This window comes from Lacerta agilis, chromosome 1, assembly GCF_009819535.1.
Source record: "Lacerta agilis isolate rLacAgi1 chromosome 1, rLacAgi1.pri, whole genome shotgun sequence".
NCBI classification, from domain to species: domain Eukaryota; kingdom Metazoa; phylum Chordata; class Lepidosauria; order Squamata; family Lacertidae; genus Lacerta; species Lacerta agilis.
Window position 1 is genome coordinate 57,744,798 of NC_046312.1, and position 20,239 is coordinate 57,765,036.

The 20,239-nt window shown below is 45.2% G+C and overlaps 1 protein-coding gene across 9 annotated transcripts in view; it reads left to right on the forward strand.

Moving 5' to 3' along the window:
• The window catches only part of NAV2 (neuron navigator 2), a 537,457-nt gene that overhangs the window by 270,520 nt on the left and 246,698 nt on the right, over positions 1 to 20,239 (forward strand). For 4 of the 9 annotated variants that reach the window (XM_033150719.1, XM_033150725.1, XM_033150744.1 and 1 more), the window contains exon 1: positions 9,820 to 10,077. The exons of 1 other annotated variant lie outside the window; for it this stretch is intronic. In XM_033150719.1, the coding sequence (XP_033006610.1) occupies positions 9,820 to 10,077 (258 nt within the window). Of the gene's footprint in view, positions 1 to 9,713; positions 10,078 to 20,239 lie in introns of those variants that run through there. 4 more of the 9 variants (XM_033150751.1, XM_033150770.1, XM_033150780.1 and 1 more) reach the window with 2 other exon arrangements.

Here is a 20,239-nt window from a genome sequence, read left to right on the forward strand (position 1 = left end):
CAGACTGCTGCATCTGGCTGCAAGGAGGTGTGTATCTGTTCTATTCCTGGGGGCTTTCTGGAATTCCTCCTGGGAAACTGATTCAAAGGATACTACTACTCTTGATTGCCTTCTTGATATATTCTGCTACAGCTAGGCTGAATTTTTCAGGAGGGCATATTGTCTATTTCAAGACTCCCCTGAAGTGTTGGAAAGTTTCAGCCCACCCATCCCTGGAGAATATTCAGCAATATTTCACCACCTACAAATAGGACATAGAATTTCAGACATAACTGTGGAGATATATTTGGAAATCATTACTGAAGGAAGCAATGAGTTCACCCTATACTCCTCTCAGTCTTCCTCTCTAAGTACACGGCTCCCTTCATCAGAGGCACCAGCTTGTGAGGGCAATTGGGGGAGCCACCAACATGTGCATGATCAATGTCCTGACATCGGGAGGAGCCGGGGGCAGAGCCAAACACAGCTTCAATGGCCAGAGGCTCCTCCTTTTCCTGGCACTGCCACCAGGGTGGGGGGAGGCTGCTTCAACCCCTTTGTGGCAGAGGAGGAGGAGCTGGCCACTGGAGCTGCACTGTGCTCAGCTCTGTGCTTCACCTCCATGCTCTTTGGACATTGGGGAGGCCCGCCGGCCCCCACCCCAAACATATTTGGGCAAGGAAAGGGCTCAGCCCCCAGGAGCTGGCACCCTTCACTAACCAGTATCAACAACAAAGTATCTGAAGTGTGCATGTACAGGAAGGCCCATACCAAGAACAAACTTAGTTGGTCTCTAAGGTGCTACTGAAAGGAATTTTTTAATTTTGTTTCAACAACAAAGTTGTTTCATTTCAGCTACATACATATTACTGCCTTAAAACAGAGCAAGGTCGTTTCCTCCCAGTGTGTTTCAAGTCATGTTTGCCTGTTGCTGTGCACACCAGAGAGGGGGCAAGGGATGCAGTCACCTGATGTGTACCACCTGATTTCCTTCCCTTTGCCTGCAACCCCTGGAGCCCCTATTCAATGAAGCTGTTGTCTGCACATGCAGTATCATCTGTGCATTGGCAAGAGCTGTCTCAAATGTACACACCTCATCTTAACCGTGGCTTAAGTTTTCAAATTAGCTGGTTTGAGGGAAAATGCATCAAGCAGATATGTGTATGTGGCTTCAAACACCAATGGTAGGGGCGCACTGGGAAATTTTCAGACAATTTTCTTCCCCCAGCAAGAATATTTGGTGAAATGATTCTCTTCCAAGTCTCCGCTCCTCCACATGCAGCTGCTGGGTGACCTTGGGCTAGTCACACTTCTTTGAAGTCTCTCAGCCCCACTTACCTCACAGAGTGTTTGTTGTGGGGGAGGAAGGGAAAGGAGAATGTTAGCCGCTTTGAGACTCCTTTGGATAGTGAAAAGCGGGGTATCAAATCCAAACTCTTCTTCTTCTTCTTCTTCTTCTTCTTCTTCTTCTTCTTCTTCTTCTTCTTCTTCTTCTTCTTCTTCCTGCGAATAGAGTTGAGTATTTTAGCATACTATTTTCACTCAGCCCTAAATTTTGGGCACAACAATGGATGGCAGAAAGTGGGCCGTTTTCTTGTGTTTTGCCCTCACCATTGTCTAACAATGCTTTCAAGAAATGAGCCTAGGAGGGGGATAATTTTAACTTTTCATGAAATATTGATACATATGGCTTATGAATCTTGCCCATGGGTTTCCCACAGGCATTTGGTTGGCCACTGTTAGAACAGGATGCTGGATGGGATGGGCCATTGGCATGATCCAGGAGGCTCTTCTTAAGTTCATTATAGGAATTAAATACTAAGTTGACCCAACCGAAAATGGTTGGTGCAATTTTAAGAATCTGATCGACAGTGAAGCAGAAAGACCGTGTGTCAGAAGTTTTTAGAAATGAAACTTTTAATGCTGTGTTACACTGAACACAGCCGGGCTTCAGTTAATCATGAATTATAATTATGACAATTTAAAATAGACCCCTTGGATGGGGTTTGTGTGCGGTGGTCTTCCTGTAACAAACAGACTTTCCCCTAGGGATGAGGGTTAGTAATCTGCCTAATCAGAAGAAAATGCCTACAATATCTCGCTTGTTTCTGAAAGAAGTTACACAGACAAGGTTGCAACATCAGTCTAGTGAAGCCTCTCTGCTAGTGTATATATACAGAAAGTTTGGAGCTGCATTTTGTATTTAATAGTGTGTATGTGTGTGCATGTGTTCCATGCACATAGAAAACTAGATATCAGGGTTACAGGTAGGTAGCCGTGTTGGTCTGCCGTAGTTGAAACAAAATAATTTCCTCCCCTTCCAGTAGCACCTTAGAGACCAACTAGGTTTGTTATTGGTATGAGCTTTCGTGTACATGCACACTTCTTCAGATACCAGGGAAAAGACTAAACGGGAGCCTTTTGTCCTTCTGACCTACCAGCTTTCTATGTGGAGAGATTTCATTTTACTGGAGGAGCTTATAGTAATCTAAGCCTAAGGTTCCAACATCCAGTGGTGTGGCAAGGTCAGGTGGTACCCGGTACAGAAAAATTCTTGTCAACCCCCCCCCCATTGAATATTTTTTTATTTTGCCTGCAAAAATGGTTTGACTTTATTTCATATTTTGGGGGGCAGCCAGAGTTGTTAAGCAGTCTGCCTGCCACCCTACAGCTGAGGGGGATCCGGCGGGTGGACCGTTTTGGCAGCGGGAAGCCTGCGTGCGCCAAAGCCACAGCGACTCTCACAGGCATTGAGTGCCACACAGCATTTTGTCACCCCCCTTGGAGGTGACACCTGGGTCGGACCGCACCCACCTTGCTCCGCCCCTGCCAACAGCAGTAGTACAACTTAGACACAGGTTTGCAACCCCAATGATAACTGTGTCAATGTCATTAGGTGTCCCCCACCCTTTGAGGTAAACTGTAGAGGCTCACTTGCATGTGGGAGAGAGCCTTCTCTGTAGTGGTGACAACACTGTGCCCCAAGATTTCCATCGGGTTCCTACTTCACTCTCTTTTTGCCACTTTATTAAGACCCATTCATCTAGGCAGGCTGATTTTTAAACTTGTTTTATCTGCTGCCTTCGTCTCATCCTTAATACTTATGCTTTGGTCATGTGACGCTGTCTTAGGTTGTTTGGACGGTTTTAATTTGTTTGGATGGCTTTAATTTGTTCCATATCCCGACCTATTTTCTGAGTGTGATCCTGCATTGATTTGGAGTTTTCAGGTTGTGCAAGAGGAAGAAAACAATCACTCAGGTTGTTCCATCCCTATGCTTTCACATTTAAGCGACAGAAACTTTGTATCAGCTGTCATGTGGCCAGAGCCGTCTCATTCATAGGGGCAGGTGGCGCGGTGCACCAGGGCGCCAGGCCCCCCAGGGGCGCCCCCGCGAGCCCGCCGGCATACCGGCCGCCCCCTCACCAACCTGCCCCCGCCCCTATGGGGCGGGGGATGAGGGGCCTGGCACTGCAAGCCAGCCACCCTCCGGAGCCCCAGCTGGAGCGCTGGGAAGGGCGCGCAAAGCCCCGCGCTGCTCCAGCGCCACGTCCATCATCCCCCGAGGGGCGGCCAGCGCGGGAGGGAGGTGGGCGAGTGGGGGATGAGGGGCGTGGCGCTGCAAGCCGGCCACCCTCCGGAGCCCCAGCTGGAGTGCTGGGAAGGGCGCGCAAAGCTCCGCGCCGCTCCAGCGCCACGCCCCTCATCCCCCGCTCGCCCGCCTCCCTCCCGCGCTGGCCGCCCCTCGGGGGATGATGGACGTGGCGTTGGAGCAGCGCGGGGCTTTGCGCGCCCTTTCCAGCGCTCCAGCTGGGGCTCCGGAGGGTGGCCGGCTTGCAGCGCCACGCCCCTCATCCCCCGCTCGCCCACCTCACTCCCGCGCTGGCCGCCCCTCGGGGGATGATGGACGTGGCGCTGGAGCAGCGCGGGGCTTTGCGCGCCCTTCCCAGCGCTCCAGCTGGGGCGCCGGAGGGTGGCCGGCTTGCAGCGCCACGCCCCCATCCCCCACTCGCCCACCCCCCCCTCCCGAGGGGCGGCCAGCGCGGGAGGGAGGTGGGCGGAGAGGCGGCCCACCGGGGGCGCCGAGGGATCGTCGCGCCAGGGCGCACGATCCCTTTGAGACGGCCCTGCATGTGGCCAATATGTACTTTAGCTTCAATTCTCACTCATTAGCAACAGTTTCCACTGTTTACATTATCATATCATGTCTCCTTTATGTGACGATCACCAAACCATCCTATAATTTCACACTAGAATTAGCACAAATGTCATCAGGCACTTATTCCTACAGATACGCAGTCCCTTGAATTCCTGCAAAATTATGTAAACCAAGTGTCAGTAAATTGACAGCTGTGGGATTAAAAACTAACCTTGCATTGGAATTGTGTTTTCTGTAGATCCCTATGGCGTTTTCTTTTTTAAAATCGATGTTTTTTAAAAAGTATCGGAACAAATGGAAATAGTGCAGTAACTCTTAACACATGTCTCGGTTCCCACCACAACCTCTCTTTTCATCTGGCAAAATCTGACACTGGCTTGTCAGGTTTATTAAAGCTTTGAAATCTTTGTTCACAATCATTTTCAGCTCAAAGCTGTGCTTCACGCTGTGGCAAGAGAGAAAACATTGGAAGGTTTGCCTGAATGAGATGGAAGAACAGAGATGAGCGCTTTGTAATCTGAGATTAGTGGATAAAGGAGACTAGAGGAAAAACACATTTCCTGTTTAAAAAAATTACCCACTTAGCGTTAATGCAAGGCAACCCACTGCGTGAGCATGGAAACTGGGATTAGAAACCAGGGGCATGTCAAATGAACAGAAAGTATATGTCTTGGCTCTCAAGAACCTTCAGGTGTTTTTTGCTGTTTCTCTCAAGATGGACAGTAGAAAGCTGAAAATGGTATGATAGAAGCACTGTTTTCCCTTGTAAACACATTTATTACTTTTGTCCTGCTAAAACAGGTTTTGTAGGCTTTTCAGATGAGTATAAAGACCACCAACAATGCTACAACAAACCCTTCATAAAAGATACCATAAAATAACACCTGCCATATAAAAAAGCAATGTCCGTATAAAGGGAAAACTATGTAAGTCATTCTGTAACTAAGGACTATTTTCAGAATTTCTACTGCTAGTTGAAGGTGTACTCTGTGTTGCAGGCCAGGCCTGTCAATCTACTATAGTTCCCTATGGAAATATATAAGATAAGCAGCAAGTTCCCTGATCACAGAGATAATTTATAACCCTCGAGAGATCATGTACAGGTGTTGGTTGAATATGTGAGGGCCCAATGCCTGAAGAGGTATAATATATCATTAAGTGTTATCAGTATGCTCATTAAACCCAGCTCCATTTCTCCATTACATGAGTCAGGAAAGGCCTGGACCAGTGCCTGGATGCAGTGTTGGGCTGGATGTGTGCCAGAAAATTGAGCTGGAATCCTAGAAAGATGGAAGCATATCCAGAAGATAGGTCAATTGCCTGTTCTGGATGGGATTGCACTCTCTCTGAAGGAGCAGGTTCATGGCTTGGGGGTACTATTTGATTCACCTTTGTCAGTAGAGGCCCCAGTGACATCTATTGCTAGAAATGCCTTCTACCATGTTCTGCTAGAATGCCAGCTGCAACCATTCCTGGACTAGGATAGTCTGACCACGGTGGTCCATGCATTGGTAACCTCTGGACTTTATGTGGGACATCCGTTGTATTTGGTCCAGAAGCTGCTGCCAGTACAGAATAGAGCGGCCAGCCTGCTCACAGAAGCAGGCTTCTGGCAACATGTTACTCTGCTGCTGAAAGAGCTGCACAGGTTCCCAATTTGCTAGGAGGCGTACAAGGTGCCATCCAACTGTCTTGGGGAGTTCACTCTGGATTTGTGTAGTGTTTACTCCTTAAATACTACTTCGGGATACCTCCTGAAGATAACCTGCAAAGCATCAGAGGTTTAGCACCAGAGTTTTCCTTCTCCTAGATGGGCTACCTTTTCAGGTTGACAAGCCCCATCTGCCCCTCACTTTACTCTACAGCATGTGCAAAAACTGCCTTCCTGACCGTTGGACCCACTGTTGGGCTCATCCATTCAATCCACCAGAGCCTGTCTTCACATTCAGGTGGAAGTCCTTAAATCATTGAGGGTTTGAGACCCATCAACTAACCTCACCTGGTTTAGCTGGCCAGTTGAAGACGTTTTGCAGGGTGTAGCCGCTGTAGCATGCTGACAGCTTTTGGGAGCCACAGGTGAGAACTGAGTGCAGGGTGGGGACCAAAGGTGGACGAACTACCCCAGAAGCAACATAATGTGTCCCCCCACCAGAGGTACTACCCCTCTCCTAACACCCCATACAGGTTGCATACCGTCTTGTGATATTTCATATGAAAGGGTGGGGTGTGTGTGTGTGTGTATGTGTGTATATATATATATATATATATATATATATATATAGATATATAGATATATATCAACACCTGCCTGGCAGGGAGAGTCAATGCAGCCTTGGTTTCTCCTGGCCTGCTTTGCCCTCAATCCCTTTATCCTCCCTACTCACTTGCTGAAGAAAGTAGAATGCCATTCCACAGCAAAGGAGAGAGGGAGCATGGGAAGACTGGTTGGGAGAAATCTTAGGCAGTAGTGCTTCTGAATACCAGTTGCTGGAAACCACAGGAGGGGTGAGTGTTTTTGTGCTTGAATTCTGCTTGTAGGTTTCCCATAGGCATTTGGGTGACCGCTGTGAGAAAAGGATGCTGGTTCTTGTGGGCCATTGGACTGATCCAGTGGGATCTGCTTGCATCCATTGCTTTTCCCACTCTTGCCTCTGTGCCCACCCACCACTGGCATGCAGCCCCTGGTAAGCAAGGGGACATGGTCTGCAGGCTGGAAAAGTATCCCCAACCCTCTTTTAAATAATGAAAAAGCCACAGCAATTCTGAAATGTGTATGTGGGGGTTTGGGGGAGAGGCTATACCATTCATTGGCATGCACGTTTATCTTGATTATTTTTAATGCTGCTTTATACTTTTATTACTGTTTGCTTAGTGCAGTGGTTCTCAAACTTTCTTCTCTGGGCCACACATTTGCTTGCACCACACCAATTTTTTATTGACAAGAAATACATTGAAAAACAAAAAGAAACAGCTCCTAGCAGTGCTTGATTTATAACATACAACACAACTACTTTATAATGTGATCATGGGACATCCAGAAAGTATAAAACAATGCAGCTACATAGGAACACAAATTACTCCCCAAATATAATTATATACGAGTCTTCTCCAACATGCTTTTTGAACAGCAATTCTGGATCACAACTAGGATTGTTCTAGATGATGCTCTTGCTCTCGTTTTGAAAAGATATCTATCCATATTCTGCAAATAAAAAGAAATCTTTTGACACAGTACTACACTACACTACACTACACTACACTACACTACACTACACTACACTACACTGAAATGTTTAGATGTTAATTTGATTGTCCTTGAATGTTCCCGCCGCATTTGCCATCCCCTCCTGCCACACCAGTGTGGCATGCCACACCCTTTAAGAACCACTGGCTTAGTGTACACACACACACACACACACACACAATTTCTTGTGTCCCATCCTAAGAAGTCTGTTATAGGATAGCCAGTAAATACTGTTAAGTAATAAGGAAAGAAACGAATGAATACTTTCCCCTGATCTCTATTTCACCCTGGGATAAGTAGGTCACAAAAATAACAGCAGGGTGACTATGCCTTATGGTGTTCCAAAAATTAACCCATGAGAGCCAACAGGGGAGTGTCGTGTGCTTTAAAAACAAACAAACATTGTTATCACAAAACTAGTCCAGAACATTATTTGGACATTGTCTTTAAGTGACCCCATTGGTTTTCACTCCTTTCTGCAGCTGCCAGGTGAACTTTGGCATTAAAGTCATTTAGGTCACATATTAAGAGGTCAAAAATACTTATTGGGTCAGACCAAAGTCCAGCTACGCAAATGTGATGTTTTCAGCAACAATGAGTTTGCATGAGGTTGGCAGCTATCTCCCTTCCCCAGCACCTGGCATCCTGCCTTTGTTGCTAGACAGCTATTCCTCATTAATTGGTCTAACCCTGAACACATTGCACAGCTGTGTACAGGTGAGCTGTGCCCAATCCTTGCCCCCATTAGATGTAGCTGTAAAGCACATGCAGTTTTGCTGATGTGTTTGTTACTTGTGTAATTATTATGCAGCTAAGCACATGTGTGTGGAATGGTTTAAAGGCACACATCAGAAGTGTAATGTGCAAATAAGCTTTTTGCTCACGAGGAACACTGGTTCCTCTGGGGAGAAGGGGGAGGGGAGAGAGAGATAGAACAGGTTAGATGGTCTGCAACCACCTGTGCAAAGCCCCTGCGCATTCCCAGCTCCGACTTGATTGGGTTAAATAACTCAGCCTTTATTCACCCACATTTTTGTTGGCATTTTCAGTGGGAGTTTCCCTGAATGAGTAGTCAGTAAAAACGGAATTGTGATTCACCCTCATGTGTTTTTCTTTGAAAGGGCCTTCCATTAAAAAACAAAAAAACAAAACACAAAACAGCAGCATAGATGGTTAGGAATTTTCGCCTCGCCTCCCCCCCCCCCCGCGCCTTCCCCGCTCCTCCTGTGCATCCTTTACATTTAGCCCAGAGACCCACCGTGTTGCCGCAGAGCTGCTACAGAATGTGCTTTGTACTAGAGTGGAGGGGAAAGAGTTTCCTGCCAGTCACTTGAGTTGAAGCCACTCCTCTTTTGCAGAGATATTTTGTTTCTGATTTGAGTTGGGAGGACCAATCAGGAGGCTCGCACTGTTTTTACTGTACTGTCAGATTGCAACCTTCTCCCGCTCTTGCTAATCTGGGTAGCCTTCTTTGGCGTAGTCCACAGCAGGCTGCCTTTACTCACACACATCCGCGCTCGCTCTCTCACTCTTTCACACCATCGCTCAGCCTCTTCTTAGCCATTCAGCTCTGAAACCTGTTTCACTGCGGAGGTTTAAAAATGAGGTGGAAGCTGCTTTTCTCGCAGCTTTGACAGGGGAAATTCTCCTTCTAGGCATGCAGCAGCAGCAGCGGCAGCACTGAGAAATCGCTTTGCCACCAGCCGTCTTATGATTTAAATGTCATCCATGGACGTTTCTCCCTCTGCTCCGGCATCGTTGGTCCTGTTCACAGATATTAAGATTAAAGAGCTTGGATTCTCTAAGGCTGGTATCCAAGGGCATCGGCTGTTAACATACTGAACTACATCTGCTTCTTGGCTAAGACTGAAGAAAGACATCTTAAGCCTGGAAATCCTTCCTGTGCTTGTTCTCTAGCGTGGTCACACACACACACACACACACACACACACACACGGCAGGCAGCCCAAGAAGCATATGCTGCAGCAGGTTTTTTTCTTCTTCTTTCTTTAATTCCAAAAGACTGCTTCACTTTCCCATCTCCAGTGAAAAGATAATGAAATAAAAGCCTCTCGTCTACAAGAAAGAAAATTACAGGAATCAGCTACCGAGGAGGAATCAGCAAGTTAAACAGCAACAGAAGAGGACAAGGCAGAAGGAGGACATTGGTTGAGAATAAAGATCAACAGCAAAAAGAAAAAGGGAAAAAGAGCAAACAGGTGGAAGACACCTGTCAGAGCTTGTTCGGGCTTTAAAGTGGGGAAACCCCCCCTTTATTACCCCCACTTTCTGCTCATTTTGTGTGCGTGTGTGTGTGTGTGATTCAGCATCACCAGCTTGCAAAATCTGCCTCTAACCTTGTTCCCTGGCTGCTGCTTGTTGCTGGTCCTGTTGCTGTTACTGACAGAAACGTGTTAACAAAGCCGAAAGAGGAAAAATGCCAGCCATCCTGGTAGCCTCCAAAATGAAATCCGGACTACCTAAACCTGTCCACAGTGCTACTCCTATTGTTCATGTTCCAGCAGCAAGGACCATCCCACAACCCTGCTACCTGAAGTTTGGGAGCAAGGTGGAGGTGAACAAGTCATCCTATTCCAGCCAGATCCCTCTCAAGTCACACAATGGTCATGAGAATGCAGGAGATGGCTTCCTACCCAAGAAGAGCAGCTCCATGGAAAATGGCTTTGACACACAGGTCAGCAAAAATGGTGTCAGTGTGGTAACAGCATGGGTGTGTGTGTGCTGTGTTTTATGGAAATCTGTTGAGCAGATTGTGTTGTGATGCTGATGGGATGTATGTGTATTATATTCCTGGTGGTTGCATATATTGGGGAGGAAATCATATTTTTGCAGATATATTATAGTGAAAAGGGGGTTTGGAAGTTCATAGATATTCTTATAATGTTTCTTAGTTGTGGTGGGTAGCTTCTTACTTGTGGTAGCCTGAATATTTCACTAAAGCAGGGCTGTCAGTAGTGGAGTGTGTGCTTTGTTTGCGATGCCAATCTATACGATTCTAGTTTGTTGTGGTACAGGTTGCAGTGGGTGTGTTTGTGCACCATACTGGTAACATTGCGGAGGTTTCCTGTTGTGATTGAACTGCTGTGTGTAGCTGAGCATCATTCTGCTTTATGTAGCTGAGCTTGTGGGAGTGGTGTGTGTGTGTGTGTGTGTGTGTAGCAGTCATGTGTAAAATGATGGTGAAGCATGATCTATATTATGGTATGCATGAAATATACTGATGTTTAAACATACCATGCATTTAGATTCAGTGAGTGTGTGTGAGATATAGTAACATTGTCCATGCCTTGGATGCTTGGGGGGAAAATAGGCTAATTGGAATTTCCTCTCCAGTATATATTCCTGTCATCCTGGATATAACCATCTTCAAATGTGGTTTGAATCCATTTTTGGATGCCTCTTTAAATGCTGCTGCTTTATATGGTGAGAGGCTGCAACTGTCTGTGTAATTATGACTTGCTTTATTTTTGTGAGTGTATTAGTATTTTCAGCATGGATCAGATTGCTTCTGCATCACCAGTGCCTTAATGTGCTCAATAACAGTGTAAGCAGATAGTAAACGCTCACACACTACTGAGTGAGCAAAGCAGATGGTCTGCTGCCACAAATGGGACTAATTAACATTAGCTAGATAGAGATTGCCGTGTGGCCAGATCATGAATTCTCAAAACGGCTTTGCATGCTACAAGCCTCTTCTGCAGACGTTTGTGCCTGGTAGCAAATGGTGCAGCCATGTTGGGGTGGGAAGTTAGATGCTTTAGAAAGAATGCTATTGGTTTGTTTCCCCACCACTGGGGAATACTAGGTCACCCCTGCAAATCTAGGTTTTGCAGTCTGTGGCCTCGTAACCTATTCTGCTAAGAAATAGCATGGCTGCTGACGGAGTTTGGCCTCCTGCCCTGCATTTTAAGGGATGCTGCACTCTCTTGTCCTGGCAGGCAGAGTGACATATCCGGCACGACTCATGCAACACTACCAGTTCCTGAGGGCTTGAGAACCAGAAGGGAGACATGATAGTACTGATGTCAGGGTAGTGGCAGCAGACAGACTGACCTTTGCATCACATCACACTCCAGAGAGAGCCACAAATGTTCTTTCGATTTTCTATATTTCATTTTCAAAGCATTGGCAAAACCTCAACTTTTGCAGACCAAAAAAAAGGGGGGGGGGATAATCTGGTGCTTGAAAGAGTGATTGATAAGAATATGATATGGTATGGGTGATGGAGTGGGTGAGTTGATTTTATAACTCTTAGGGCTTTAGAAGTCTAGCATGCACCTATCTGTGGCACATTAAATTCTGAGAACTGAATCACTGAATGGTGTATGTGTTAGGAACTCGAAATTGAATCAATTGGTGCTAATTGGGTTTTGCTTTGGGGGAGGAATGATAACTCGCACGCCCAATCTATAGCTCAAAGCCCGAGGAAGTGTTTCACATTTACAAATCTCAATAGTTGTAACAGAACATAAGGCTCAGTGAGAGTTCAGCATGTAGCCTTACTAGTCTGAACGTAGCCTCAATGATGGTAATAATGGTCATTTGGTTATAGCATTTATGCCTAGTATACTGCTCGGTTTCTGCTTTTTTTCAATCCTACCCACCTTCAGCAGATTGTTCTCAAGACAATCACAGCCTCACCTGTTTTAGATGCTTCCAGTTAATCTTTCCTTATGCTTTTCATCTCAAAATATATGCTCCTCCATTGTCTGTGTTAAATCAAGAGCAAGGCTTCTGGGAAGCTGCTGCATAACCTCTGTGTTCTGTTGGCACCAAATGAATGCTCAAGAGTTCTAGTATTGTCATGGGTCTGGTAATATCCATTGAAACTCAGGGAGGGGGAGATTTTGCCTGCCAAAACAGTCACACTGTGCATATAGTTGTGATTTTTCAACCAGTTACTTCATTTACTTTTTGCTGCTAGTGGAGGATCACATTGTGACAGACCAGAGTTCTCCATGGTTGTGTCCTCCAGATCCTTCAGCTGTAACCAGCATGGCCAGTGGTCAGGGATTATGGGAACTGTAGTCCAATAATATCTGGAGGGCACCAGGTTGGAGATGGCTGTGCTAGTTTGACCCTCAAACCATGTCAGTTCTGCATCTGGTATTCTTCTTCGGCCATCACTCATAGCCAAGTAAGATTGTCTTACATAAACACAGTTTTAACAATAAGTCCATAAGTGAGCAGAAACCCAAAACTATATGACAGCACTAGCCTGTCTGGGGCCCTGCAGATGTTGTTGGACTCCCATTTCTGACCATTGACCATGCTGGTTGGGGCTGATGAGAGTTGGAGTCCAATGACACCTGGAGGCTGTCCATGCTTAAAGCTCCCTCTTGTCCTCTGGAGTGTACTTTGAAGAATACAGATCCCCGAGTCAGAGTTCAGCTCTGGATTGTAAGAGCCTTGGGAGAGGAGTGTTAGCCAACAGGCTATGGGGCGATGTTAGGACTCTGCTTAGCCTAGGGAACAAATGTTTAGGCCAAATGACAAGTATGTTATTGGCAAGGATAATGTTCTGTTGGTGAGTCCCTTGGATACCATAAGAGGTCTTCTCCACAGCCACTTCTGTATGTTCCAATTTAGTTTGCATTGTAGCAACTGAAGTACTTGACCTTGATAAATGGGGTAGAAATTTCCATTCCCACCACACCATGCCGTTTCAAATAATGTATGGCTCTCTGGCTGCATAGTGTAATGGCTCTTGGGCGAGATGAATATGGTGGGAACCTACCTGCTCAGTTTACAGTCCACATCTAGGCTTTGCTTACCAGGAAATGCCCCAAGACTTGGGTACCTCCACAAAAGGCCTATTTATTGCTATCAAACATGAACATGTACTAACGTCTCGAAGCGACTAGCATGAGTTTGGCCAAACTGCGGGAGGCAGTGGAGGATAGGGGTGCCTGGCGTGCCCTGGTCCATGGGGTCACGAAGAGTCGGACGCGACTGAACAACTGAACAACTATTAGGGCCAACCCACCCATGGCACAAGGTGAGGCAACCGCCTCAGGAGGCAGGATCCACAGGGGCGGCAGATCCAGCCTCCAAGGAGTGCACGCCTGGGTAAAGCTGATTTAATTCCTCCCCATGTTCTTGATATAGATCTTCACTCACCCCTTCTTCCTTGGAGGGAAGCATGGCTTTTTGTGATTCACCTTAGGTGCCAAAATGTCTTGGGCCAGCCCCGATTGCAGTTGTGATGGTGGGGCTGCTTACTTAGCCAGCAGGTCTTTATGTTGTAGGTGTGTCTTACTAAGTTCTGGGATCTGTCAATTGCAAGGGGACATAGGAAGGTGTTTTTATACCAGGTCAGATTACTCATCCATCTAGCCCATTATTGTCTCCTCTAACTAAGTGGTTTCTGGAGTCACCAATGAGGATCCTTTCGATCACCTGCTACCTAACCTTTTGAACAAACCTTCCGTATCTGAAGAAGTGTGCATGCACACGAAAGCTCATACCAAGAACAAACTCAGTTGGTCTCTAAGGTGCTACTGGAAAGAATTTTCTATTTTGTTTTGACTTTTGAACAAAAGATGTCATGGATTGAACCTGGGATTTTTTGCATGTGTTAGGAATGGGGTAGAAATTTGTTCAGTTTGCATTTTAATGTGAACATATCTAAATTTTTCAGTTCTGAACAGATAAGAGAACCAAAACACAGTAGCCTTTGAAGGTTGCACTTCTCCAGATTTGCACAAAACATGCACGAAAATGTATATATTGGTAAAAATAATGTACAACACAACATTGCTTTGATTGAAAAACGCACTTACCAGTAGTTGGCAAAAATGTGTACAAAAATGTGTATATTAGGAGAAATACATGTGAAAATAAACACGATTTTTCATGTAGACTTTTAAAATAAGATAAACCACAAACAGAAATCATGTGAGCTTAACTCAAGGTTGGGAAAATAAGAAGCAGAGAAACTGAAATTGACATGTTCACCTGTCCCAACACTGAGCTTCAGTCCCCCTCATGATCAGTCAGCTCAGTGAGACCCTTAAAACATTATTGTACTGACTAAAAGCCCTCCACTAGACTTTCCATGTGTTTTCCCCTCCTTTATAACAGTAAGCTACAGGTATATGTTGAGTTCTACAGTGGCCATGTTTGGCCACTGCTTTCCTTGTTTTGACAAATCATTAAGGTAATTCTTGCATCATTAGCCATTCTATCTTATTTCATTGGATGTGGGGTTGCGACAGTGAGGAAATAAAGTAAGGATTTATGCCATGGAGGTCACATTGGTAGTGAGGCTTAGTTAGGATTGAGGATGGTCTGCTATTGCTAAAACTGTCAAGTTCTCATATTCAGCATGGACTTGTAGCCTAGACATTTGCATTAGCATCAAAACCAGAATTTCCTTTTCAGAATTTTGGCCTTTACTCCTCTCTTATTGTAGGCTATCTATAAATGGATGTGATAACTGCAGTGTAGTACAGTACTGACACTTTTTAAAGCATTAAATGATCAATGTTTGGAAGGGTTGAGACTGCAGGTTGCCGTCTAGTGTGAAAGTGGCATTAAAAAAATTGTAAACTGAGGAAGCATATGATGGCAGAGGGGAGGAGCCAGAACTAGATGTAACATACCTTTGTTTTAGAAAGTACCGGTATATGACTCATCATGCCAACAGTAGAGAGGCAATTTGCAGAACAATCCTAAACTTGTGTACTGAGAAGTAAGACTCATTGAGTTGAATGAACCTTACTCCCAAGTAAGTGAGTATGGGATTACAGCCTTAAAGAAGTAGATAAAAATACAGTGCTGAATTCCTGCTGTACCCATAAAGGTAAAGGTAAAGGAACCCCGACCATTAGGTCCAGTCGCGGACGACTCTGGGGTTGCAGCGCTCATCTCGTTTTACTGGCCAAGGGAGCCGGCGTACAGCTTCCGTGTCATGTGACCAGCATGACTAAGCCACTTCTGGTGAACCAGAGCAGCGCATGGAAACGCCGTTTACCTTCCCACCGGAGCGGTACCTATTTATCTACTTGCTTTCGAACTGCTAGGTTGGCAGGAGCAGGGACCGAGCAACAGGAGCTCACCCCATCACGAGGATTTGAACCGCTGACCTTTTGATCGGCAATCCCTAGGCTCTGTGGTTTAACCCACAGCTCCAAACTGTCCCCTGATCAACTGTCTCAGTAGATTTTACTTCCAGTCTTTTGTCCCAGCCATATGAAAAGCAGATAGGGGAACAGGTTTCAGAGAAAAGTGCAGGAGACGAAGGATCCTAGCTCTCCCCTCCTCTTGCCTGTACTTCTTCCACATGAAGTTGCCAACTTCTCCATTGTATTTGTTCAGTTGTAACCATTATAAAACACAGGCTATTAGCCTGTCCAGTTATAGTAACGTGTGCCTGCCTTTCATGACTCACAATAGCTTCCTCCTCGTTAACTGATTTGTTGATGTTTAAATGGTCAGTTTTACAAACATACAGAAATAAATTATACTGTGATGTGGACAGAATTGTTTTGGAAATATTTAACTCGTTTCCACAGAAACCTCCATTCAGTAGATTGCAAAGCAGGGATCTGAATACGCAGGTTGGGATTCACTAATTATTTTGTGTTAGTTCTTTCAGGAATCACTGTTGACTTTGTTCTCTAGGTGTTCCTGGAGCATGGTTTATAATCAGAAATTGGAAGCAAATACAGTGGTACCTCAGGTTAAGAACTTAATTCGTTTTGGAGGTCCGTTCTTAACCTGAAACCATTCTTAACCTGAGGTACCACTTTATCTAATGGGACCTCCCACTGCTGCCGCGCCGCCACCACACAATTTCTGTTCTCATCCTGAAGCAAAGTTCTTAACCTGAGGTACTATTTCTGGGTTAGCGGAGTCTGTAACCTGAAGCGTCTGTAACCTGAAGCGCCTGTAACCCGAGGTACCACTGTAACTCCAAGACTACAATTTGTCACAATGTTATGCTGCTGCGTTAAATAGCAAGATAATGCCTTGGAAGTGAGTTCAACATGAATGGAAGCTGTAGGGGGTTTCTGAGTATTGTAAACATCAGTGGCTACTAGATGGCTACATGCTGCCTCCTGTATCAGAGGCAACCTGTCACTGTGGAAGAGGGCCATTGCTCTTATGTATGATCTCCATATTGGCTTCTGGTTGGACTAGATGGGCATTGGTCTGGACTAAAACAGGCATAGGCAAACTCGGCCCTCCAGATGTTTTGGGACTGCAACTCCCATCATCCCTAACTAATAGGACCAGTGGTCAGGGATAATGGAAATTGTAGTCCCAAAACATCTGGAGGGCCAAGTTTGCCTATGCCTGGACTAGAAGGATGGATGAGATGGGCCTTGGGTTCCATCCAGCAGGGCTCCTCTCATGTTCTTAACTCTTGGAATACATAAATCTAGTATCTGGGCAGAGCCCCAAGGCAAGGACTGTTGATAAAAAAAGTAGAGCTCAGCATTAATCTTATGGCCCCATGTGGTATTGTTGGAGCTAGTGAACTATGGTGTCTAATGAAGTATTAAAGGACTTGCCGAGAGACAAAACTGAAAGGTCAGTTGAAAAATACTGAAGTTGCGGCAGGACTAGCAGTGGGAGGTAGACTTGAATCTTAGACCTTCCAGGACCAGAGCTAGAATCTGGTCTCATGTGGCTAAGTTCCATTGCTGGCCTTAATGAAATTCAGGGACCGGAAGATCCTGCTTTTCCATCAGGCCCGTGCCTTTCCCTATATCGGCTTCCTATTTGTGGGAATTCCTTGTCTGTGTGACAAGCCTTGGTATGCAGCTTGTAAAATGCTGTTTGTCCTTCCTGCACTTACCTGCTTTCACTTCTCTTCTTGTCCCTGCCACAGAAGGGCCATAGCTGAGTGGTAGAGCACATACTTCATAGGTCTTAGGTTCAGCCAAGACTCATGTTAATTATGGGCAACTTTTATACCATTTAGTTTGCAGTACACCTGTCTGCATGTTGCAGGGCCAGCCTTGCCCTGCAGCAGGATAAAGCAACATGCTACAGGAGAAGCAACATGGGGGGAGGGATTGGCATCTGATGGTGCAGTTTAACCTTTTAGGCCTATGAGGAGGCAGAACCATTTGGTCCCTGCTTCAGGCAGCAAAAGGTCTTGGACTGGTCCTGGCACTGCCTGGAAGTAGACTGGGAAAAGCCTGGAGGTTAAGCAATAAAATCATGTGTGCATGCGTGCACACACAGAGAGACAGTCTCAGTTCTTAGATTATACATGTTTGAAACTTTGAACCCTGTCAAGTAGTGCTGACCTGATTCTTTTTAATTTCTATTTCTGCAAGCTGAATGTGTTAAGCTACATTCTGCTTTGTGACCTTTGTCAACCCCGCACCAGTACTGAATAACATCTGTAATGCGGATTTCCCAGGGAAATGCCACTAATTCAGCTCATTCAATGACATTGATGGAGTTAGTGTCAGCAGCACTGGGCTGTAAGTAGCCAAGCATGTGGGAGCTGAAATGAAAGACCTGACAGTTTTAGGACCAAAGATGAATGGGAAGATGGGGCAGGTGCACAAGGAGGGTCAGTCCAGAGAAAGGAGAGGGAAGTAAGCAGGTAGGCACACCCAGAGCAAGCATAGGGAAACACACAAATGAGGCAACAAACCACACCTGACCCAAAGCATTAATGCAAAGGAACCAACATAATCTACGTATGCTAGGAACTGAGGCATCAATGTTGTCCCCTTTTTATCTTCTCCAGACTTTGCCAAATTGGTGCCCTCCTGATGTTTTGGACTACTACTCCCATCAATCCTAGACGACATGGCCATGCTGGCTGGGGCTGATGGGAGTTTTACTCCAAGGCATCTGATTGGTGGAGGCTGATCTACTCTGGAGTCTGAAGAGACCTACCACTAGAGGAAACACAGCATAGACCAGAAAATTCTCCAATTGAGTCCTGGCTGAATTTTCATTTCTGTATCTCTGTGCAAAACACCGCCTTTCAAATTCCATTCTGTGAGCTGAACCGTAGAAGAAACCAGTCTAACTCAGACTTATTTACCTTGCTAAAAATATACAGGTTTCAGTTTTAAAAATAAAAAAGAAACATTTATATATCAAGCTTATAAATTGCCAGTGTCAGTGTGTATTATTAGGCATGGGCTGTTGGTACATTTTGTAACAGGAAGCTGCTGGTTTTCCATTCACCAAGAACTGGAACATAGTCAAACACTTGTCACTTCACTGGCAAGCTTCTAATATTATCTGGAAATTCATTCCTTCAGAATAAGTTTGTGCACTTTAGATTATTTGGGACAGGAATATCAAACTGAACCTAGGCTCTGTTTTCCTGTATTGTGCAGTTCCCGTTGCCATATCATCACAGCAGCATTTATTAAGAGTAATTTATTATTGTGAACTATAAGGTCCATGACTTGTTTTTGAGAAACCAATGCTGGGGCTCAGTAATCACACCATCCTTTTCTAAGTGCTCACAGACCAACTGTTTAATTACCTATTCTAGGACCTTTCCTCGTATTGATGTCAAGCTGAAAGGTTGGTAGTTACTGGTGTCTTTCCCCTCCCCGCCTCCAGTCCACATTCTCTGAGATTACATCCACAAGCTCCTTTAGTACCCTTGGATGCAGCTCATCAGGCCCTGGAGATTTGAATTCATTTAAAGCTAGGTGTTCCCTTACCACCTCTTTTTGTTATCTTGGGCCAAAGCTCTCTCCTTGCACCATTTATTCTGTTATCACCAGGTTGGGCTTTTCTTTTCTTTTGGGTGAAGACAGAAGCAAAGTAAGTGCTAAGCAGTTCTGCCCCATGGTTAAAGTGATATCTGAACCACATTATTCCTGGATCGGCCAATATCCTACATCTCATTTTAAGACAAGTTACAGTTCTCTAGCAGTATAAATGTATTGCTATTGTCCTCTATTAGAACGTGCAAGGCTTAATTTCAACAATTTCCATTATGGCATTGTCAAGAAATATGTGATTTAGCACGCCTAAGAGAATTTGGTTTTTAGGAAATCAATCCACATTTAATTCAGTGGAGCATGTGTCCATATAACTGTGTGAGTACTGAATTTTAGCCTAGAAAAGCAACTTGAGAATTTTAAAACTGATTTAGTACAAACAGTTCTATTAAATTCAGTAATGATCATCTTGTATGCTATTCCTGTACTGAAAAACCAGGGGAGTAATTGTCTCAGAGACTCTGTCTTTCATCAGTATAAATTAGAAGTTACTCTTACATGTTTTATTGCCTCTTCTAATTCTCATTAATCATCGTAATGTCTCCAGTTAACCTGGTGTTGATTTAATATTAATCTACATTGTTTATCACCAGGACCCACTCCAGAGGGTGGTAAGGCCTGGGTATTTGCCAGGGCCCCAAGTCTAGTGAAGGGTCCAGTGTATTATTACCGGTAGTACTAGCATTTCCACATTCCTAGAAGAATGCTCAGTTTACCTGTCCTGTCCACTTCCAGGTTAGGGAGCTCTGCTGAAGGTGCCATACCATAGAAGTGAGCCACATTTCCTAATACTGTACCAGCTAAATTTGGGGTTCTTTTAAGACACTCAAGGGCCCATGAAGACTCTCCAGCAGACTCAGTGAACACAAGATGGAGAGAGAGAAAAAAATTATTAATAAACACATACAGTATAAAACAGCATTCCAGATAAATAGAGCACATGCATGGCTCAGTGAGTTAGATCTGGAGGAATCTGAAGATGGGCCCAGCTGGGTGGGGGGTAGTAGATTCGAAACTCCAGTTGTCTGATCCCAGTAGGCTATAGGGTGAATATCCATGTACTCCCCCCTCCTTGAAGGCTCAGACAAACTGTCAAAGGTGCCTCCTCTTACTGCCCAT